The sequence below is a fragment of the Mesoplodon densirostris genome, chromosome 1 (genome assembly GCF_025265405.1).
Source record: "Mesoplodon densirostris isolate mMesDen1 chromosome 1, mMesDen1 primary haplotype, whole genome shotgun sequence".
Classification (NCBI taxonomy): domain Eukaryota; kingdom Metazoa; phylum Chordata; class Mammalia; order Artiodactyla; family Ziphiidae; genus Mesoplodon; species Mesoplodon densirostris.
The window spans coordinates 186,200,659-186,217,314 of record NC_082661.1 but is presented as its reverse complement, the minus strand read 5'-3'; the positions used below and the strand labels follow the sequence as shown (position 1 = coordinate 186,217,314).

The window sequence follows — 16,656 nt, the reverse complement described above, 5'->3', positions numbered from 1 at the left end:
AGTAAAATGTTACCATGGGTGTACACAGGAACTCTAATAATTTTGCAACTTTTGTGAATCTAAAATTATTTCCCCCCAAAAAAATTTTTTTTCAAAGGAAAGAGGTAAGGGCTTCCCTGGTGGCGCAGTGGTTGAGAATCCACCTGCCAGTGCAGGGGACACGGGTTCGAGCCCTGGTCCGGGAAGATCCCACACGCTGCGGAACAACTAAGCCCGTGCACCGCAACTACTCAGCCTGCACTCTAGAGCCCGCGAGCCACAACTACTGAAGCCCGTGGGCCTAGAGCTCATACTCTGCAACAAGAGAAGCCACCGCAATGAGAAGCCCGCGCACCGCAACGAAGAGTAGCCCCCACTTGCCATAACTAGAGAAAGCCTGCGCGCGGCAAGGAAGACCCAACGCAGCCAAAAAAGAAATAAAATAAAATAAATAAATAAATAAAGGAAAGAGGTAAGATTTTTCAAATGAGGAAGGCTATTATCTACCAGGATTTGTAAATACTTTAAGCAACTTACCTAGCATTTTTCTGTAGGTAATGAGATTTATACCTCTATGTAAAAAACTTTGGGACTTCTTGTCTTTTAAAATATAACAGACCTGATTTCTAGGGGCTTGGTAAACACTGCTCTAAGTATCAGGCATAAAAGATAAGAGAACTCTGAATGAAGGGATAAGTCTTGTACAATTAATCACCTTCTTAGAAGAGTAAACTATAAAAAGTAGTACATATACTTTGAAGAAAGATGATCTGATAGGGGATACAGGATTCAAGAGATAATGCAGACCATTAGGCTCAATACCCTTGTGCTCATCCAGTGGTACAGCTTTTACTTTAAGTCATGACAAATATAATTTTTTAAGCTTCTTTTCAATTTTACAGATTTAAAAAGTCATTAAGCTAAACACGTTTAAAGGTTATGGAAAATCTCTGAAATATGTCTCCACTTAAAATAGAGTCAATGGGGGCTTCCCCAGTGGCGCAGTGGTTGAGAATCCGCCTGCCAATGCATGGAACCCGGGTTCGACCCCTGGCCCGGGAAGATCCCACATGTCGCGGAGCAACTAAGCTTGTGTGCCACAACTACTTAGCCTGTGCTCTAGAGCCCGTGAGCCACAACTACTGAGCCCACGTGCTGCAACTACTGAAGCCCATGCGCCTAGAGCCCATGCTCCACAATGAGGGAAGCCACTGCAATGAGAAGCCCGCGCACCGCAACGAAGAGTAGACCCCGGTCGCCGCAACCAGAGAAAGCCACGTGCAGCAACGAAGAACCAACACAGCCAAAAAAATAAATAAATAAAATTTAAAAAAAATAGAGTCAATGTTAATTTATATAAACCACTGTCAATCTTTATATATTCATAATTTTCTTCAAAAGTAGAATAAATTTTAATTCTAAAAGAGATGCAATCATTTCAATGAGTGTAGCTCCATTAGAGTTCATGATATTTTTACTTATTTATTAAGCAAATATTTAATTTAGTAACAAATTCATTTATATCAAACAAAAACAAATCTATACAATATCATGAGACAATTTAAATATTTATGGCAATTACAGATTTGAAACAAGTCTCTTTTTCAAAGATCAGTGCATCTAAACTGTTTAACTCACTAAATTATCATCTCTGAATATCAAGAAACCAAAAACAAGAAATGATATTTTAAAAAGGAAAATGATAGTTTCAAAGTAAAAGTAACTCTTCCTCTCATTTAAAACCACAGAATTTTTCTAAAATGTCAAGTAGAAAGGTTAAATACAAAGAAAACACACTGCACACTGCACACCTTAACTAAACAAAGTTGAAAGAAATCTATACGTACAGAACTAAATCTATACATATGGACCTAAAATGAACCCATGCAGATTTTTTTAAATTACAACTATTTTACCCCTTGCCTTCATTAATATATGTATTTACTAACATATAATCAACAAAAAATGATAATGCTTTCAAGATATATAACATAAAGCAAGATCAGTATTATCAGTAATTTCTCTTAAAGGAAGGGGAAAAAAACTTCAGGTATAATCCAACAGAGAAGCAAAGCAAACTATGAAGTGAAAAGTGATGATGATGTTCTCAAAGTAGAAATGTGTGACTTTTATTTACTTTTAAATAAAACTTTAAATAGTAGGCTGCCTAATTAATCCAGAAATAAGAGCTGGGACTAACTAAACAGATTTAACTGCAAAGAAGAAAATCTACCTTGTCTTCAGTTTCCCTTTTGACAGCTCACCAAGTATAAAGAAAGACTACTCATTCCCAGTATAGCATCAATAAAAAATAAAATGGAAAAATGTATCCCTCACTATGTCCCACTAACATTTTACCTATAAAAATGGGAATAAATTAAGGAAAACTATAATTCCACCTCAAATGACTTAAAGACAATCATAGTTCAAGCCAATCTTTTAACTATAATAGTAATACTCCATTCTAAAAGAATGGTCTGAGAAGGGAAAAAACAGGTAGCTATTTGAGTTCCAAATAAATTCAATCTTTCTATTCATGTAATAATCTTCAGTTATCTTTTAAGTATAGAAACATTTTCTCTTTAATCCTACAAAATCCCATGCAAAAGATGAAGCCTCACTCATACCATAGATGTAGAAACAAAGGCAGGAAAAAGATTAAATGATTTATAAGTTATGCCATTACAAACCGGGAACAAAGTCTAACCTGCTTCTCTACAAATGTATTATAGACACATTAATAAATCAGTGAAGTAATTAAATACTAAACCTGGTCTTATCTTCCACATAAATTAAGGTAGAAGGGAAGGCACCTGATCAAAAGTATTTAAAATAAAACCTCATCATACTTTTTCTAGGGATTCCTTAAATTCCACTTTTCAATTTTTAACAGGTACACTAATTTACACAGGACACATTACCATTTACTATGTAACATTAAAATTTGTAGTTAAGAAATTGGTCAGTGAGATGAGAAGCACCAGAAAAAAAAAAAAAAGTCAACCTGCTGAGGAGGATAATAGAGGAGAAAGACAGAAGGAGGCTGGGTCCTTTATGATGCAGCTTAGCCACTATAATGATTCTGGAACCATCTACCCCCAGACTTCTTGTTGTAAGGTATACTTAAATGTCTTTCTTTCTTTAAAGCCCCAAAAAAGAAGAAAAAAAAAAGGAAAAAAGAAAAACTAGCTATAAACTCTTGTATAGGATTCATTAAAAAATTTTTTTTTCTTGGAACAAAAATAGTTAAAAACTTGGGTTTAGAAGAGAGACTTGTATGAATATGGACCTATGAAGATACACAAAGCTGAAGTATGTGTAATCATTTGGCTGCCTGTAGTCTTCAGCAAGATCACAAAGTGCTCAAAAATTCTTTTACCTGAGGGGAGGAAAAAAATATTAATATAATTCCTTGGCTAATTTGAGATATCTAATATTCATTTTCAATTAAAAGTATCTACACAGTTGAAGACCTCAACTGTATAAGTAACTCTATCACAAAGCCATATCATTTAGTTTCAAAAGAAATATTAACAAATACTTCAGTATTAGAAGATGAATGACCTAAAATGTCATCACAGGAGTTATTAAATTTACATCTAAGATTGATACAGGTCTATAACAGCCATAACACTAATTTTATTATCTCTTAATAATACCACAGACTACTGACATGTGCAGCTTTAGTATTGATAACATTAATAATTGCAACGGTTTAATAAGTCTAAAGGTCCTGATTATGTATGTAATCTATGTAACAGATTTATAATTTTTCTGAAACACAAATCTGAATCATATATATACACTGTAATATTAGTATGTGAGGAAAGATCATATAAGTAGTGAATGAACTTAGCCAACTGGCCAACGTCACAATTCAAGATACTGCTCTCTACATATTCTAGACTGCATAGTAATTCTGAATAGACAAAGATTATTGCCTTGCAAAAATACCTGAAAAAGAAAGCAAACTTCTAGCAAAACTAATTAAACCAAAAATAATAATAATATGAAATGGTGATTATTAATCAAAATACAGAAGTGTTAGATAAAATTAAAAAGTGGTTTTACAGATTCATCTAATTAAAATGATGGTTGGCTGTTAGTACTGCAATGGCTGACTTAATTTTATTTTTTTCATTTTAACAGTATCACAAGTGAATTCTGTACTAGGTTTTTTAACATCATTAAATTAGTATGAAGAGGTCACTTGAATTTTCCAGATACGCTTTTCTTTATATCATGGGAAAAACAACTATATGCTACAGTAGTTATCTATAAATGGTGAGATTTTCAAAATTCTTGAGATACATCCCTTATAAATGTTAAATATCTATTATAGTAAACAGCAGACATTTTGTGACAGGAAAAAAGAAAAATAAGATTTCTCTCAAAACTAAACAAACAACAAAAAAATGTGGCTTCTTCTTTAGCTCTAAGATCACTAAGTTAATTAACATGGATATAAGGATATTTGTTATACAAATCCCATTACTATTCTCTCTCAAGTGTTCATCAATAGGTTCTCTGCCAGTCCCTTTATGAATATGAGCACCACTCACTTTATAGAATATAGTCAACTTCCAAATATATGGAGGATAGATCAACTCCGATTAGGACAATGACTCAAGGATTAGGCAGTGCCAAGTTATCACTGACAAGGTCCCAAATAGAACTCAAAACTAAAAATCTTTAATCTCAAGACTCTAGTTAGTAGAAAAATGGATGAGATCCATATTTTACAGCTTCAAACATCTTCCATACTGAATTTAGTTGAAAAAGATTAATTTCACAAATGGTTTATTATTATCTAAAGATTGGTGGTATAGGGAAGAGGGGAAGAATAGGGAACAAAGCAGAGGCTAGTGAGCAAGAACTTTTGTTAACGTGGTTACCCCTATGATACAGATAAAGAAACTAAAGGATAAAGAAGGTCCTCATTTTAGCTAAGGCTACAAAGCTAGGAGTTGAAATTAAGATGAGAATCTAAACAGTCTAAATCCCTCTAAAGCTCTTAACTGTCTTTTAATATAACTTTATGTAATCTTTCCTAAGAAAATTGTTTTCTCACAAAGTTAGAACACTTCTTTGGACAAGACAAAACAAACATTATTTATAGTCTTTGTATAAATCTACCTTTTCAACCAGACTGTCGTGTTTGTCTTTAAAGTCTTCATTAACATCCAGTGTTAAGATAGGCACTTCTTGTAGATAATCAAAGTTGGTTCTGTTTGAAAAGAGAGAGATGAACAAAATAATTAGAAAAAGCAACAAATAAAAGAGAAATACTAAAAATTTATTCTTATGTCTTCACTGGAAAACAAAATGTTATCAATCATTTTATATTAAAATTATCCTGCCAAGTACTTCATCTGGCAGTCTCTTCTTTCTCACCTAGATTTACTATACATGTCTAAAAATCTCAGGTATAAAATATATAAAGTTAGGCATTGTGAAACGTAATTCTCCTCAAAAACCTAAATCATACCATAAAGTAGGAATGTCTGCTTTTTCTTAGAATTTTGCTGTCTTTTTTTTTTTAATACATTTATTTATTTATTTTTGGCTGCATTGGGTCTTCATTGCTGCACATGGGCTTTGGTTGCGCTGGGTCTTCATTGCTGCACATGGGCTTTCTCTACTTGTGGAGAGCAGGGGCTACTCTTCATTGCAGAGCATGGGCTTCTCATTGCGGTGGCTTCTCTTGTTGCGGAGCACAGGCTCTAGGTGCGAGGGCTTCAGTAATTGTGGCGCACGGGCTTAGCTGCTCCACGGCATGTGGGATCTTCCCGGATCAGGGCTCGAACCTGTGTCCCCTGCATTGGCAGGCGGATTCTTAACCACTGCACCACCAAGGAAGTCCAGGAATGTTTGCTTTTTACAGATGAGAAAACTAAAGCTCAGGGAGGTCACTCTGAGGCTCAGAGATTGTCTAAGATTGCATACTAATAAGTGAGATGCGTCTGAACCAAGATCTGACTAATGACAAAGTACAGTGATCTAAGAAACAAACTTGAAATATCTTAAAATTCTCTCTGAAAGGGTATAAGTATATCTCAGAGATACTGCAGGTTTGGTTCCAGACCACTGCAATAAAGTGAATATCACAACAAAGCAAATATTGCAACAAAGCAAGTCACACAAATTTTTTGCTTTCCCCGTGCTTACAAAAGTTACATTTACTCTATACTGCAGTCTATTAAGTGTGCAATAGCATTATGTCTAAAAAAAAGTACATACCTTAATTTAAAAATACTTTATTGCTAAAAAATGCTAACCATCATCTGAGCCTTTAGAGAGTCATAATCTTTTTGCTGATGAAGGGTTTAAATATTGCAAGAATTTATAAAATGTGATGTAGAGACACAACATTAGGAAATGCTGTTGGAAAAATGGTGCCAACAGACTTGCTTGACACAGGGTTGCCACAGACCTTCCATTTGTAAGAAATGCAGCATGTGCAAAGCACAATAAAGTAAAGTGCTATACAACAAGGTATGCTTGTACCTAAATAATGTATTCAGATATATTTCCTACTTTATCCCTTAATGTGAAATCCCATATATTATGCTGTAAATACTGCTGGGGGAAATTAGCTATAAAAACTTTAAGAAAACAGGATCTCATTGCAATAAAAAGAATCAAAATCCATACTTAATTCTGGGAGATCCTACAATACTAATAAATAAAAATGGCTGAAAATGAAAAATTATACATGATTTGGATTAACATTTGATCAAGGAATTTAAAATGAATAGTAAATAAGAATAAGGAAGTCTTACTTTAGTGTTCTATGCAGGAGCCAGCTTTCATGCTTATAGTGAAGCTTCTCTAAGTATTCAAGAGGAATGCCTTGTTCTTCATTTCTTCCCCGTAAATATATTCTATTCAAGCATTTCTAAAAGCAAGCAATAAGAAACAGGTAGGAGGAGTGGAGGAGGCAAGGAACAATTATTCTTGACAGCTGCCATTAAATTTATCCTTAGTGTCTCTTTAGATATGCTAGTCAAAATCTCTATTTATTTTCCCTAGGAAGTTGAAGTAGTTCATTTTCCCCTCCTTGTGCTTTTCAACCATTTGGTAGCTCTAAACCAAGTGTTACTCTCAAAAAATAAGTCAAAATATGTGTATAAACTTTTGGCATCCATACTTGAAATATACTGTATAAAATAAGGTTAGTTAAAAAACAAATAATTTACCTGTGATAAACCATGATGGAAAACAATATGAAAAATAATATAAACATATATAACTAAGTCACTCTGCAGTACAGCAGAAATTAAACACAACATTGTAAATCAACTATTCTTCAATAAATTTTGTTAAAAATTTAAAAGTTCAGGGACTTCCCTGGTGACACAGTGGTTAAGAATCCGCCTGCCCGAGAAAGGAACACTCCCAAACTCATTCTATGAGGCCACCATCACCCTGATACCAAAACCAGACAAAGATACTGTTTTTTTATAAAAAACAAAAATTACAGACCAAATCACTGACGAATATAGATGCAAGAATCCTCAACAAAATACTAGCAAACAGAATACAACAACACATTAAAAGGATCATACACCATGATCAAGTGGGATTTATCCCAGGGATGCAAGGATTCTTCAATATATGCAAATCATTGTGATACACCATATTAACAAACTGAAGAATAAAAACCATATGATCATCTCAGTAGAGGCAGAAAAAGCTTTTGACAAAATTCAACACCCATTTGTGATAAAAATTCTCCAGAAAGTGGGCATAGAGGGAACCTACCTCAACATAATAAAGGCCATATGACAAACCCACAGTAAACATCATTCTCAATGGTGAAAAACTGAAAGCATTTCCTCTAAGATCAGGAACGAGACAAGGATGTCCACTCTCACCACTATTATTCAACATAGTTTTGGAAGTCCTATCCACAGCAATCAGAGAAGAAAAATAAATAAAAGGAATACAAATTGGGAAAGAAGAAGTAAAACTGTAACTGTTTGAAGATGACATGATACTATACATAGAGAATACTAAAAATGCCACCAGAAAACTATAAGAGCCTAATCAATGAATTTGGTAAACTTGCAGGATACAAAATTAATGCACAGAAATCTCTTGTATTCCTATACACTAATGATGAAAAACCTGAAAGAGAAATTATGGAAACACTCCCATTTACCATTGCAACAAAGAGAATAAAATACCTAGGAATAAACCTACCTAGGGAAACAAAAGACCTGTATGCAGAAAACTATAAGACACTCATGAAAGAAATTAAAGATGATACAAATAGAAGGAGAGGTATATCATGTTCTTGGATTGGAAGAATCAACATTGTGAAAATGACTCTACTACCCAAAGCAATCTACAGATTCAATGCAATCCCTATCAAACTACCAGTGGCATTTTTCACAGAACTGGAACAAAAAATTTCACAATTTGTGTGGAAACACAAAAGACCCCGAATAGCCAAAGCAATCTTGAGAAAGAAAAACAGAGCTGGAGGAAGCAGGCTCCCTGACTTCAGACTATACTGCAGAGCTACAGTAATCAAGACAGTATGGTACTGGCACAAAAACAGAAATATACATCAATGGAACAGGATAGAAAGCCCAGAGATAAACCCACGCACATATGGTCACCTTATCTTTGATAAAGGAGGCAAGAGTATACAGTGGAGAAAAGACAGCCTCTTCAATACTGGTGCTGGGAATTAGAACACTCCCTAACACCATACACAAAAATAAACTCAAAATGGATAAAGACCTAAATGTAAGGCCAGACACTATCAAACTCTTAGAGGAAAACTTAGGCAGAACACTCTATGACATAAATCACAGCACGATCCTTTTTGACCCACCTCCTAGAGAAATGGAAATAAAAATAAACAAATGGGACCTAATGAAACTTAAAAGCTTTTGCACAGCAAAGGAAACCATAAACAAGACCAAAAGACAACACTCAGAATGGGAGAAAATATTTGCAAATGAAACAACTGACAAATGATTCATCTCCAAAATTTACAAGCAGCTCATGCAGCTCACTATCAAAAAAACAAACAACCCAATCCAAAAATGGGCAGAAGACCTAAATAGACATTTCTCCAAAGAAGATATACAGATTGCCAACAAACACATGAAAGAATGCTCAACATCATTAATTATCAGAGAAATGCAAATCAAAACTACAATGCGATATCATCTCACAGCAGTCAGAATGGCCATCATCAAAAAATCTACAAACAATAAATACTGGAGAGGGTGTGGAGAAAAGGGAATCTTTATACACTGTTGGGAGGAATGTAAATTGATACAGCCACTATGGAGAACGGCATGGATGTCCCTTAAAATCTAAAAATAGAACTACCATATGACCCAGCAATCCCACTACTGGGCATAGACCCTGAGAAAACCATAATTCAAAAAGTCATGTACCAAAATGTTCATTGCAGCTCTATTTACAATAGCCCAGAGATGGAAACAACCTAAGTGTCCATCATCGGATGAATAGATGAAGAAGATTTGGCACATATATACAATGGAATATTACTCAGCCATAAAAAGAAACGAAACTGAGCTATTTGTAATGAGGTGGATGGACCTAGAGTCTGTCATACAGAGTGAAGTAAGTCAGAAAGAGAAAGACAAATACTGTATGCTAACACATATATATGGAATTTAAGAAAAAAAAATGTCATGAAGAACCTAGGGGTAAGACAGGAATAAAGACACAGACCTACTAGAGAATGGACTTGAGGATATGGGGAGGGGGAAGGGTAAGCTGTGACAAAGCGAGAGAGTGGCATGGACATATATACACTACCAAACGTAAAATAGATAGCTAGTGGGAAGCAGTTGCATAGCACAGGGAGATCAGCTCGGTGCTTTGTGACCACCTAGAGGGGTGGGATAGGGAGGGTGGGAGGGAGGGAGACGCGGGAGGGAAGAGATATGGGAACATATGTATATGTATAACTGATTCACTTTGTTATAAAGCAGAAATTAACACACCATTGTAAAGCAATTATACTCCAATAAATGTTAAAAAAAAAAAAAAGAGTCATGTACCACAATGTTCACTGCAGCTCTATTTACAATAGCCAGGACATGGAAGCAACCTAAGTGTCCATTGACAGATGAATGGATAAAGAAGATGTGGCACCTATATACAATGGAATATTACTCAGCCATAAAAAGAAACGAAATTGAGTTATTTGTAGTGAGGTGGATGGATCTAGAGTCTGTCATACAGAGTGAAGTAAGTCAGAAAGAGAAAAACAAATACCGTATGCTAACACATATATATGGAATCTTAAAAAATATGGTCATTAAGAACCTAGGGGCAAGACAGGAATAAAGACCGAGACCTACTAGAAAATGGACTTGAGGACACGGGGCGGGGGAAGGGTAAGCTAGGACAAAGTGAGAGAGTGGTAGTGTATATACGGACATATAAACACTACCAAATGTAAAATAGATAGCTAGTGGGAAGCAGTCGCATAGAACAGGAAGATCACTCAGTGCTTTGTGACCAGCTAGAAGGGTGGGATAGGGAGGGTGGGAGGGAGGGAGACGCAAGAGGGAAGAGATATGGGGACATATGTATATGTATAACTGATTCACTTTGTTTTAAATCAGAAACTAACACACCATTGTAAAGCAATTATACTCCAATAAAAATGTAAAAAAAAAAAAAAAAGAGTAAACCAAAAAAAAAAAAAAGAAGAGCCAGGCAATACAGGATCCACAAGAGATAAGTGAATAGGTGTCTCAAGAGGATAAGAATAAAAAATCCAAAAATAGCAAATTTGAAACAGAATGGTAGAACAACCAGCCCAGGTTGGAGTATGGAGCTTTGAGGTTTTGAGTCATTCCAGGAGATTTGAGGCAGTAGGCTATGTAGTATAAGGAGCTGGAGCTGATCTTTCTGAAGGAAACAAAGAGTCTTGAGAGGTTGTGCCTTAATTAAAAGAGAGCTAGTAAAATTCCATCCACAAGCCGGAGTGAGAGAGAGGGAGCTCGAAAACATTTCAAGACAGTGACTTGAAAATAAATAATTCACCAGTGAGAACCTGAAATCACAGGCCTCAGACACATGTAGCATTGGGGTGCTAATTCACACAACTGACACTGCATGTGAATTTTCAAGATGAGGAATTACTATCGAACTGTTCCATACCCTTGAGGCTCTTATCTCTAAAGACCATGGGAAAAATGGAAATGAGTTAAAATGGAATAGACTGTAACAAAGAGTGGTAACCAGAATAGAATGTTTTTTGTTTTTGTTTTTTTTAATAAATGTATTTACTTGTTTAAAAATATGTAAAAAATAAAGTTTTGTGTTAGACTTTAAGATATTGACTATGAATGTTTCTAGCAGAATGAAATTATTAGTATTCTTCATGTTTTCTTCTATATTTGTATTTATTATTTTCATAATTAAAAACAAAAATTCTTTTCAAAAATAAAAATGAATTTCAAAATTATTATTGTTAAATTCTGGCTTACTTGACATTAGAAGAGGAACAAAATCATCCCTTGGAATCAGAAACCTAGTTTCTTTGAAAATTCAGCTTCAATAGCAATACGGTATTCTTTCAGGCTGGAAGTCATGGCATTTACATTCACCAGAGCCTACTTTGTGACTTAGGGAAGAAACAGGAATAAAAAACAGAGAAAAATGGGGATGCAAGCACCAAAACCAGAAATTCCTTAACAAATGTAAGCTCTTATTTAGGTTACTTTTACGAAAGGCATCTATCTACTTGGTCTTCCTGGATTCATAACATAATTTCATATGTAAACAAGAATAGCTATTTACAACCTATGACAAAAGGCACATTTTCAAGTAAGCTCCCTTAACTGAAAATGGCAAGGGTCCTCTAAGGCTCTTCTCAACTACAGCTGCTACTGCCCACCCATTCCAAGCCACAAACAACCATAAAGGATTTCTTGAAATGGACCTCCACCAACTTGGCCTGTCCTTCAGCAAACATTTACTGAGCTCCCACTATGTACCCAGGCCCTATTCTAGGCACTGGAAATTCAACAGTAATTAAAATACCCAAAGTTCCACCTCATGAAGCCTACATTCTAGGGGTTGCTTTAGAAAGTTTCTTAATGCAGCTGTGATAGATAACAGACCCTGAGAAAGTCAGGAGGAAATAATGAAGAACAGAACTGAGGAAGAACAGAGGAGGGGCCTAGAAGAGCAACTTCCAAATGTGGGCTTACAGTTTGCTTAGGAAAAAAGAATGTTTCTATCTACACAGTTATGAGTTTCTAATTTGGAGGTGGGGAATGGAGTTAAACTAAATCGCCTTCATTGCATACCACTGAAAGGATTTCTAAATATTACTCTGAAATGTCAATGGACAAAACAAATTTTTATTGTTTCTCACCTCTGGAGTGGCTCGAAGATAAATGATTCCATCCAGTTCAAGGCTTTGGCCAAACTGGTTGTTCATCCAGTCATGCCAGTCTTGATAAATGGTCCACTCTGTTTCATTCATGCAGTCAGATTCATACAAATTAGATGCAAAAATATACCTGAAAGAGAGTCTACATCAACACATAAATTCTTTCCAAAAAGCACAAAGAAAAAACGGATCTACCAAATGGACATGAAACATTCTCCTAAACCCATGGCAGATAATGCCTTGGTTAGCAGAAAAAACCAACAACAGAAGAAAACAACACATTATCTCCAACTACAGAAAATATGAACTTGGCCAGTGGTTCCCAAAAATGTGGTGTGAGAACCCCTGGTGGTCCCCAAGACCCTTCTAGGGGTTCTGTGAGAGACCAGATTACTTTATATACTGTGCTTCAACCAAAAGCTTACAACTACTTAAAAACAGAAGCACAAATGAGAATACAGCTGACTTCTATTAAGTCAGACACTAAAGAGATTTACAGTTTCAAACAATGCTACTCTTCTCACTAATTTTTTGTTGTGAAAGATATAACTTTCACATCTTTTTATGTTTATATGTAATGGATTTATTATTACTAACTTTAAATAAGTTAATAAATGTTTTTTATATTTCTCAACCTTAATATCTAATAACATAAATATCAATAAGACACGAAGCTCTTTGGGCTCCTTAATAATTATTAAGAATGAAAGGGGTCCTAAAGTTTGAGAACCTCAGATCTAACTCTAGTAAAACAATCCTTGCATAATAAGCAGGGTAATTCTAAGCCTCCCTTAGAGATATATGATCTCCTAGCTCCAGGTGCAAGTCTAGAATACAGATCCAGATTTAACCAGAGCAGATAAGAATTTTAAGAGGGTTGGAAGAAAAAAAAACTTCTCTGCAAATTTGAATGAGATGAGATGGCCACTATACCAGTTTCCATGGCAGCTAGCAATTATGCTAGAACTTCCCTAATGGCATTAGTACCAAACTGCTGAAGGTATTAAATGTCATTTTCCATCTCAAATCTCCAACTCAGCCTCTCTTATTACTTTGATTCCCAGGAAACAGGAAAAAAAAGTCCACTTCTAAGCCAAGATTCCAAACTGACAAGTACAGTCATTTATATATACCTGTCACTATACACAGATCGTTCAAAAAATAATACAGGTTCCTCTGCATCTTTGAGCTTGCCATTGAGAGCGGCAAGCTGAGCTCGTATTCGACTGAGGCAGGCATATGACTGGAAGGTGAAAGACCACCGTTCAGGTTTCTCATACATCATCTGAAGAACATTCCCACCACTTTTCTGAGACGTTGTCAGTTCCTGTTTTGAATTTGAAAAAAGAAACAAAAAGCAATGATCAATAGGGCTATTTTAATGTTTTTTAAGTTAAAAAAAATTGGATAAATAAATAAAAAACAACCCAATTTAAAAAATGGGTAGAAGACCTGAATATACATTTTTCCAAAGATATACAGATAGCTAATAGGCATATGAAAATATGCTCAACATTGCTAATTTAGAGAAACACAAATCAAGACAATGAGATATTCACACCTGCCTCTGAACACAGTGAAATTACTTACTGCTCTTACAAAATATCACAAAAGTTTACTAGTAACACTGCTTTGTTCAGATTTCTAGCCTAGCACCTTCCCAGGACAGAGTACGATGTGTTTAAGTAATTAAACAGGCAAAGCCATCTTAGGTCCCTTCCAGTATTCCTTTCACACTGAAAAACTCCTGAGATACCTTGGTGGTATCTATTTGCTAATCTTTCTCCAACCATAGCATCCACTTGTCTATATTCTGTAGAGCCAATTTCTTGTTATTAGATTTTTATATAATCTGATTAAAGTCATTTACGTTAGGGAATATCTGATTTAAACCATGAATTTTTTTTAAAGAGGCTTGGTATCCTCAATGAATCATTTGCAAAAAATACAGAAAATAATTTTGAGCATCTATCCATTGCCACTTCACTACTACAGGCCAAAGTCAACAAATTCTAACATTCGAAGCTTCCAAATCAAAAAAAGGGTGGGGGGGGGGTAAAGAGAAAGAAGCCACTGAAATTTTTTCCTTTTTTTTATTTTATAAATTTATTTATTTATTTTTGGCTTCACTGGGTCTTCGTTGCTGCACGCGGGCTTTCTCTAGCTGTGGTGAGCAGGGGCTACTCTTCATTGCGGTGCATGGGTTTCTCACTGTAGTGGCTTCTCTCGCTGTGGAGCACAGGCTCTAGGTGCACGGGCTTCAGTAGTTGCAGCATGCAGGCTCAGTAGTTGTGGCTCGTGGGCTCTAGAGCACAGGCTCAGCAGTTGTGGCGCACGGGCTTAGTCGCTCCACAGCATGTGGGATCTTCCCAGACCAGGGGTCGAACCCGTGTCTCCTGCATTGGCAGGTGGATTCTTAACCACTGCGCCACCAGGGAAGTCCCTGAAATTTATTCCTTTGAGCGACAGTATTTTCTTTCTTTTTAAATTAAAATTGATTGCACAGTAATAGAATATATTAGAATACTTTTGATATTAGAGTTGTCAGATTAAGAAAGAAAAAACAAGGGACTTCCCTGATGATCCAGTGGTTAAGACTCCACACTCCCAATGCAGGGGACATGGGTTCGATCCCTGGTCAGAGAACTAAGATCCATCCCATGTGCCGCGTGACCAAATAAAATAAAAATTAAAAAAAAGAAAGAAAGAAAAAACAAAACCCAGGACCCAGGGATGCTTCATCATCTTTTCTATGTCAAGCTATATAAAGATTCCCCCAAAAGTTATACAGTCTTTAATCTTGTTTTCTAACTTTCAAGGAATAAAATATGACTGCCTAATTCCTATTCTCAATCCCAGTTCAAATACCCCTGAACACTTCCTGAAAGTTCATGCTCAAGGTAGGTGGCTTTCCTGAGGAAAAAAAAAAAAAATCCAGAAGTGTAAACATTACAACGGACCTCAGTTTCAGTTAAGAACTAAAAACCACACAAACACATGGCACTTTGAGGCAGAATTTAAATTTCATACCACAAACCACATAATTAAGTGAAACTTCTTCTCAAAACTGGAAGAAAAAAAAGCATAAAATGGCAAGAGGCTAACAGTCAACAATAGGGCTGTTTAGAAATACTGAGCAGATGATGAACTGAAATAAGGGTGAAGTAATTGCCTTCCCAAACTGCTTAAAGAATAAATTTAATTGTATTAGAGTTTCAAGGGCCTTTGTTAATTTAATTATAAACTGACTTTCCACTTATTCATCATCATCCAGGGAGAAAATGTTTCATACAAGTGAATTTTTCCAGCTAAATGAAGTTTATCAACTCAACCAAAACTTTTGTGTAGTTATTTTTATAAAGAGGACAGTAGTGTCTATTTTATTTTCCTACCCTAGTAAGCATAGCATTTTGGAAATTACTCTTAGTAACAGAGACAACTTTATGAACACTGACTGCTGGATTTATAAGAGAAGTTAGCTAAAGAACACAAGCTGCTATTCCACACATAAAAAAAAATAATAATAATAATTAATTTTTTAAAGTTTAAAAAAATATATCAAGCACAGAAACACTAGTATGAAAAGATATATGTACCCTTAGGTTCATTGTAGCATTATTTACAATAGCCAAAATATGGAAACAACCTAAGTGTCTGTAGACAGATGAATGGATAAAGATGTGGTGTACGTATACAATGGAATATTACCTGGCCATAAAAAAGAACAAAATCTTGCCATTTGAAACAACATTAATGGAACTTGAGGGTATTATGCTAAGTGAAACAGGTCAGACAGAGAAAGACAAATACCACATGATATCATTTACATGTGGAATCAAACAAACAAAACCAAACCCCCAGCCTCACAGGTCTAGATCGGGGGTTGCCAGAGTGGAGGGAGGTAGGGGATGTGGGGTGAAATGGGTAAAAGGGATCAAGAAGTACAAATTTCCAGTTATAAAATAAATAAGCACAGCATACGGGATAGAGTCAATGATATTGTATCAACTTAGTATGGTGACAGACGGTACCTAGACTTCCTGTGGTGATCATTTTTACAATGTACACAAATGTTGAATCACTACATTGGACACCTGAAACTAATACAATATTATATGTCAATTATAGCTCAATAAAATATATTTAAATATTAAATACATAATATTAAATTATTAATTATCAAATAATCAAAAAATATACATTAAAAAGTTTTTTTACTTGACACTAAAAAAGAGGGGCAGAGGTGTAGTGGTATTTATGTATACATGGAATTC

The 16,656-nt window shown here is 35.3% G+C and overlaps 1 protein-coding gene across 2 annotated transcripts in view; it reads right to left on the bottom strand.

Moving 5' to 3' along the window:
* The window catches only part of DCK (deoxycytidine kinase), a 59,950-nt gene that overhangs the window by 30,246 nt on the left and 13,048 nt on the right, over positions 1–16,656 (bottom strand). The window contains exons 3-7 of one of the 2 annotated variants that reach the window (XM_060092504.1): positions 13,516–13,709; positions 12,365–12,512; positions 6,762–6,877; positions 5,116–5,206; positions 1,709–3,358 (exon numbers count right to left, since the gene is read on the bottom strand). In XM_060092504.1, coding sequence (XP_059948487.1) covers positions 3,332–3,358; positions 5,116–5,206; positions 6,762–6,877; positions 12,365–12,512; positions 13,516–13,709 — 576 coding nt within the window. In that variant the 3' untranslated portion in view covers positions 1,709–3,331. Of the gene's footprint in view, positions 1–1,708; positions 3,359–5,115; positions 5,207–6,761; positions 6,878–12,364; positions 12,513–13,515; positions 13,710–16,656 lie in introns of those variants that run through there. The other variant, XM_060092512.1, reaches the window with a different exon arrangement.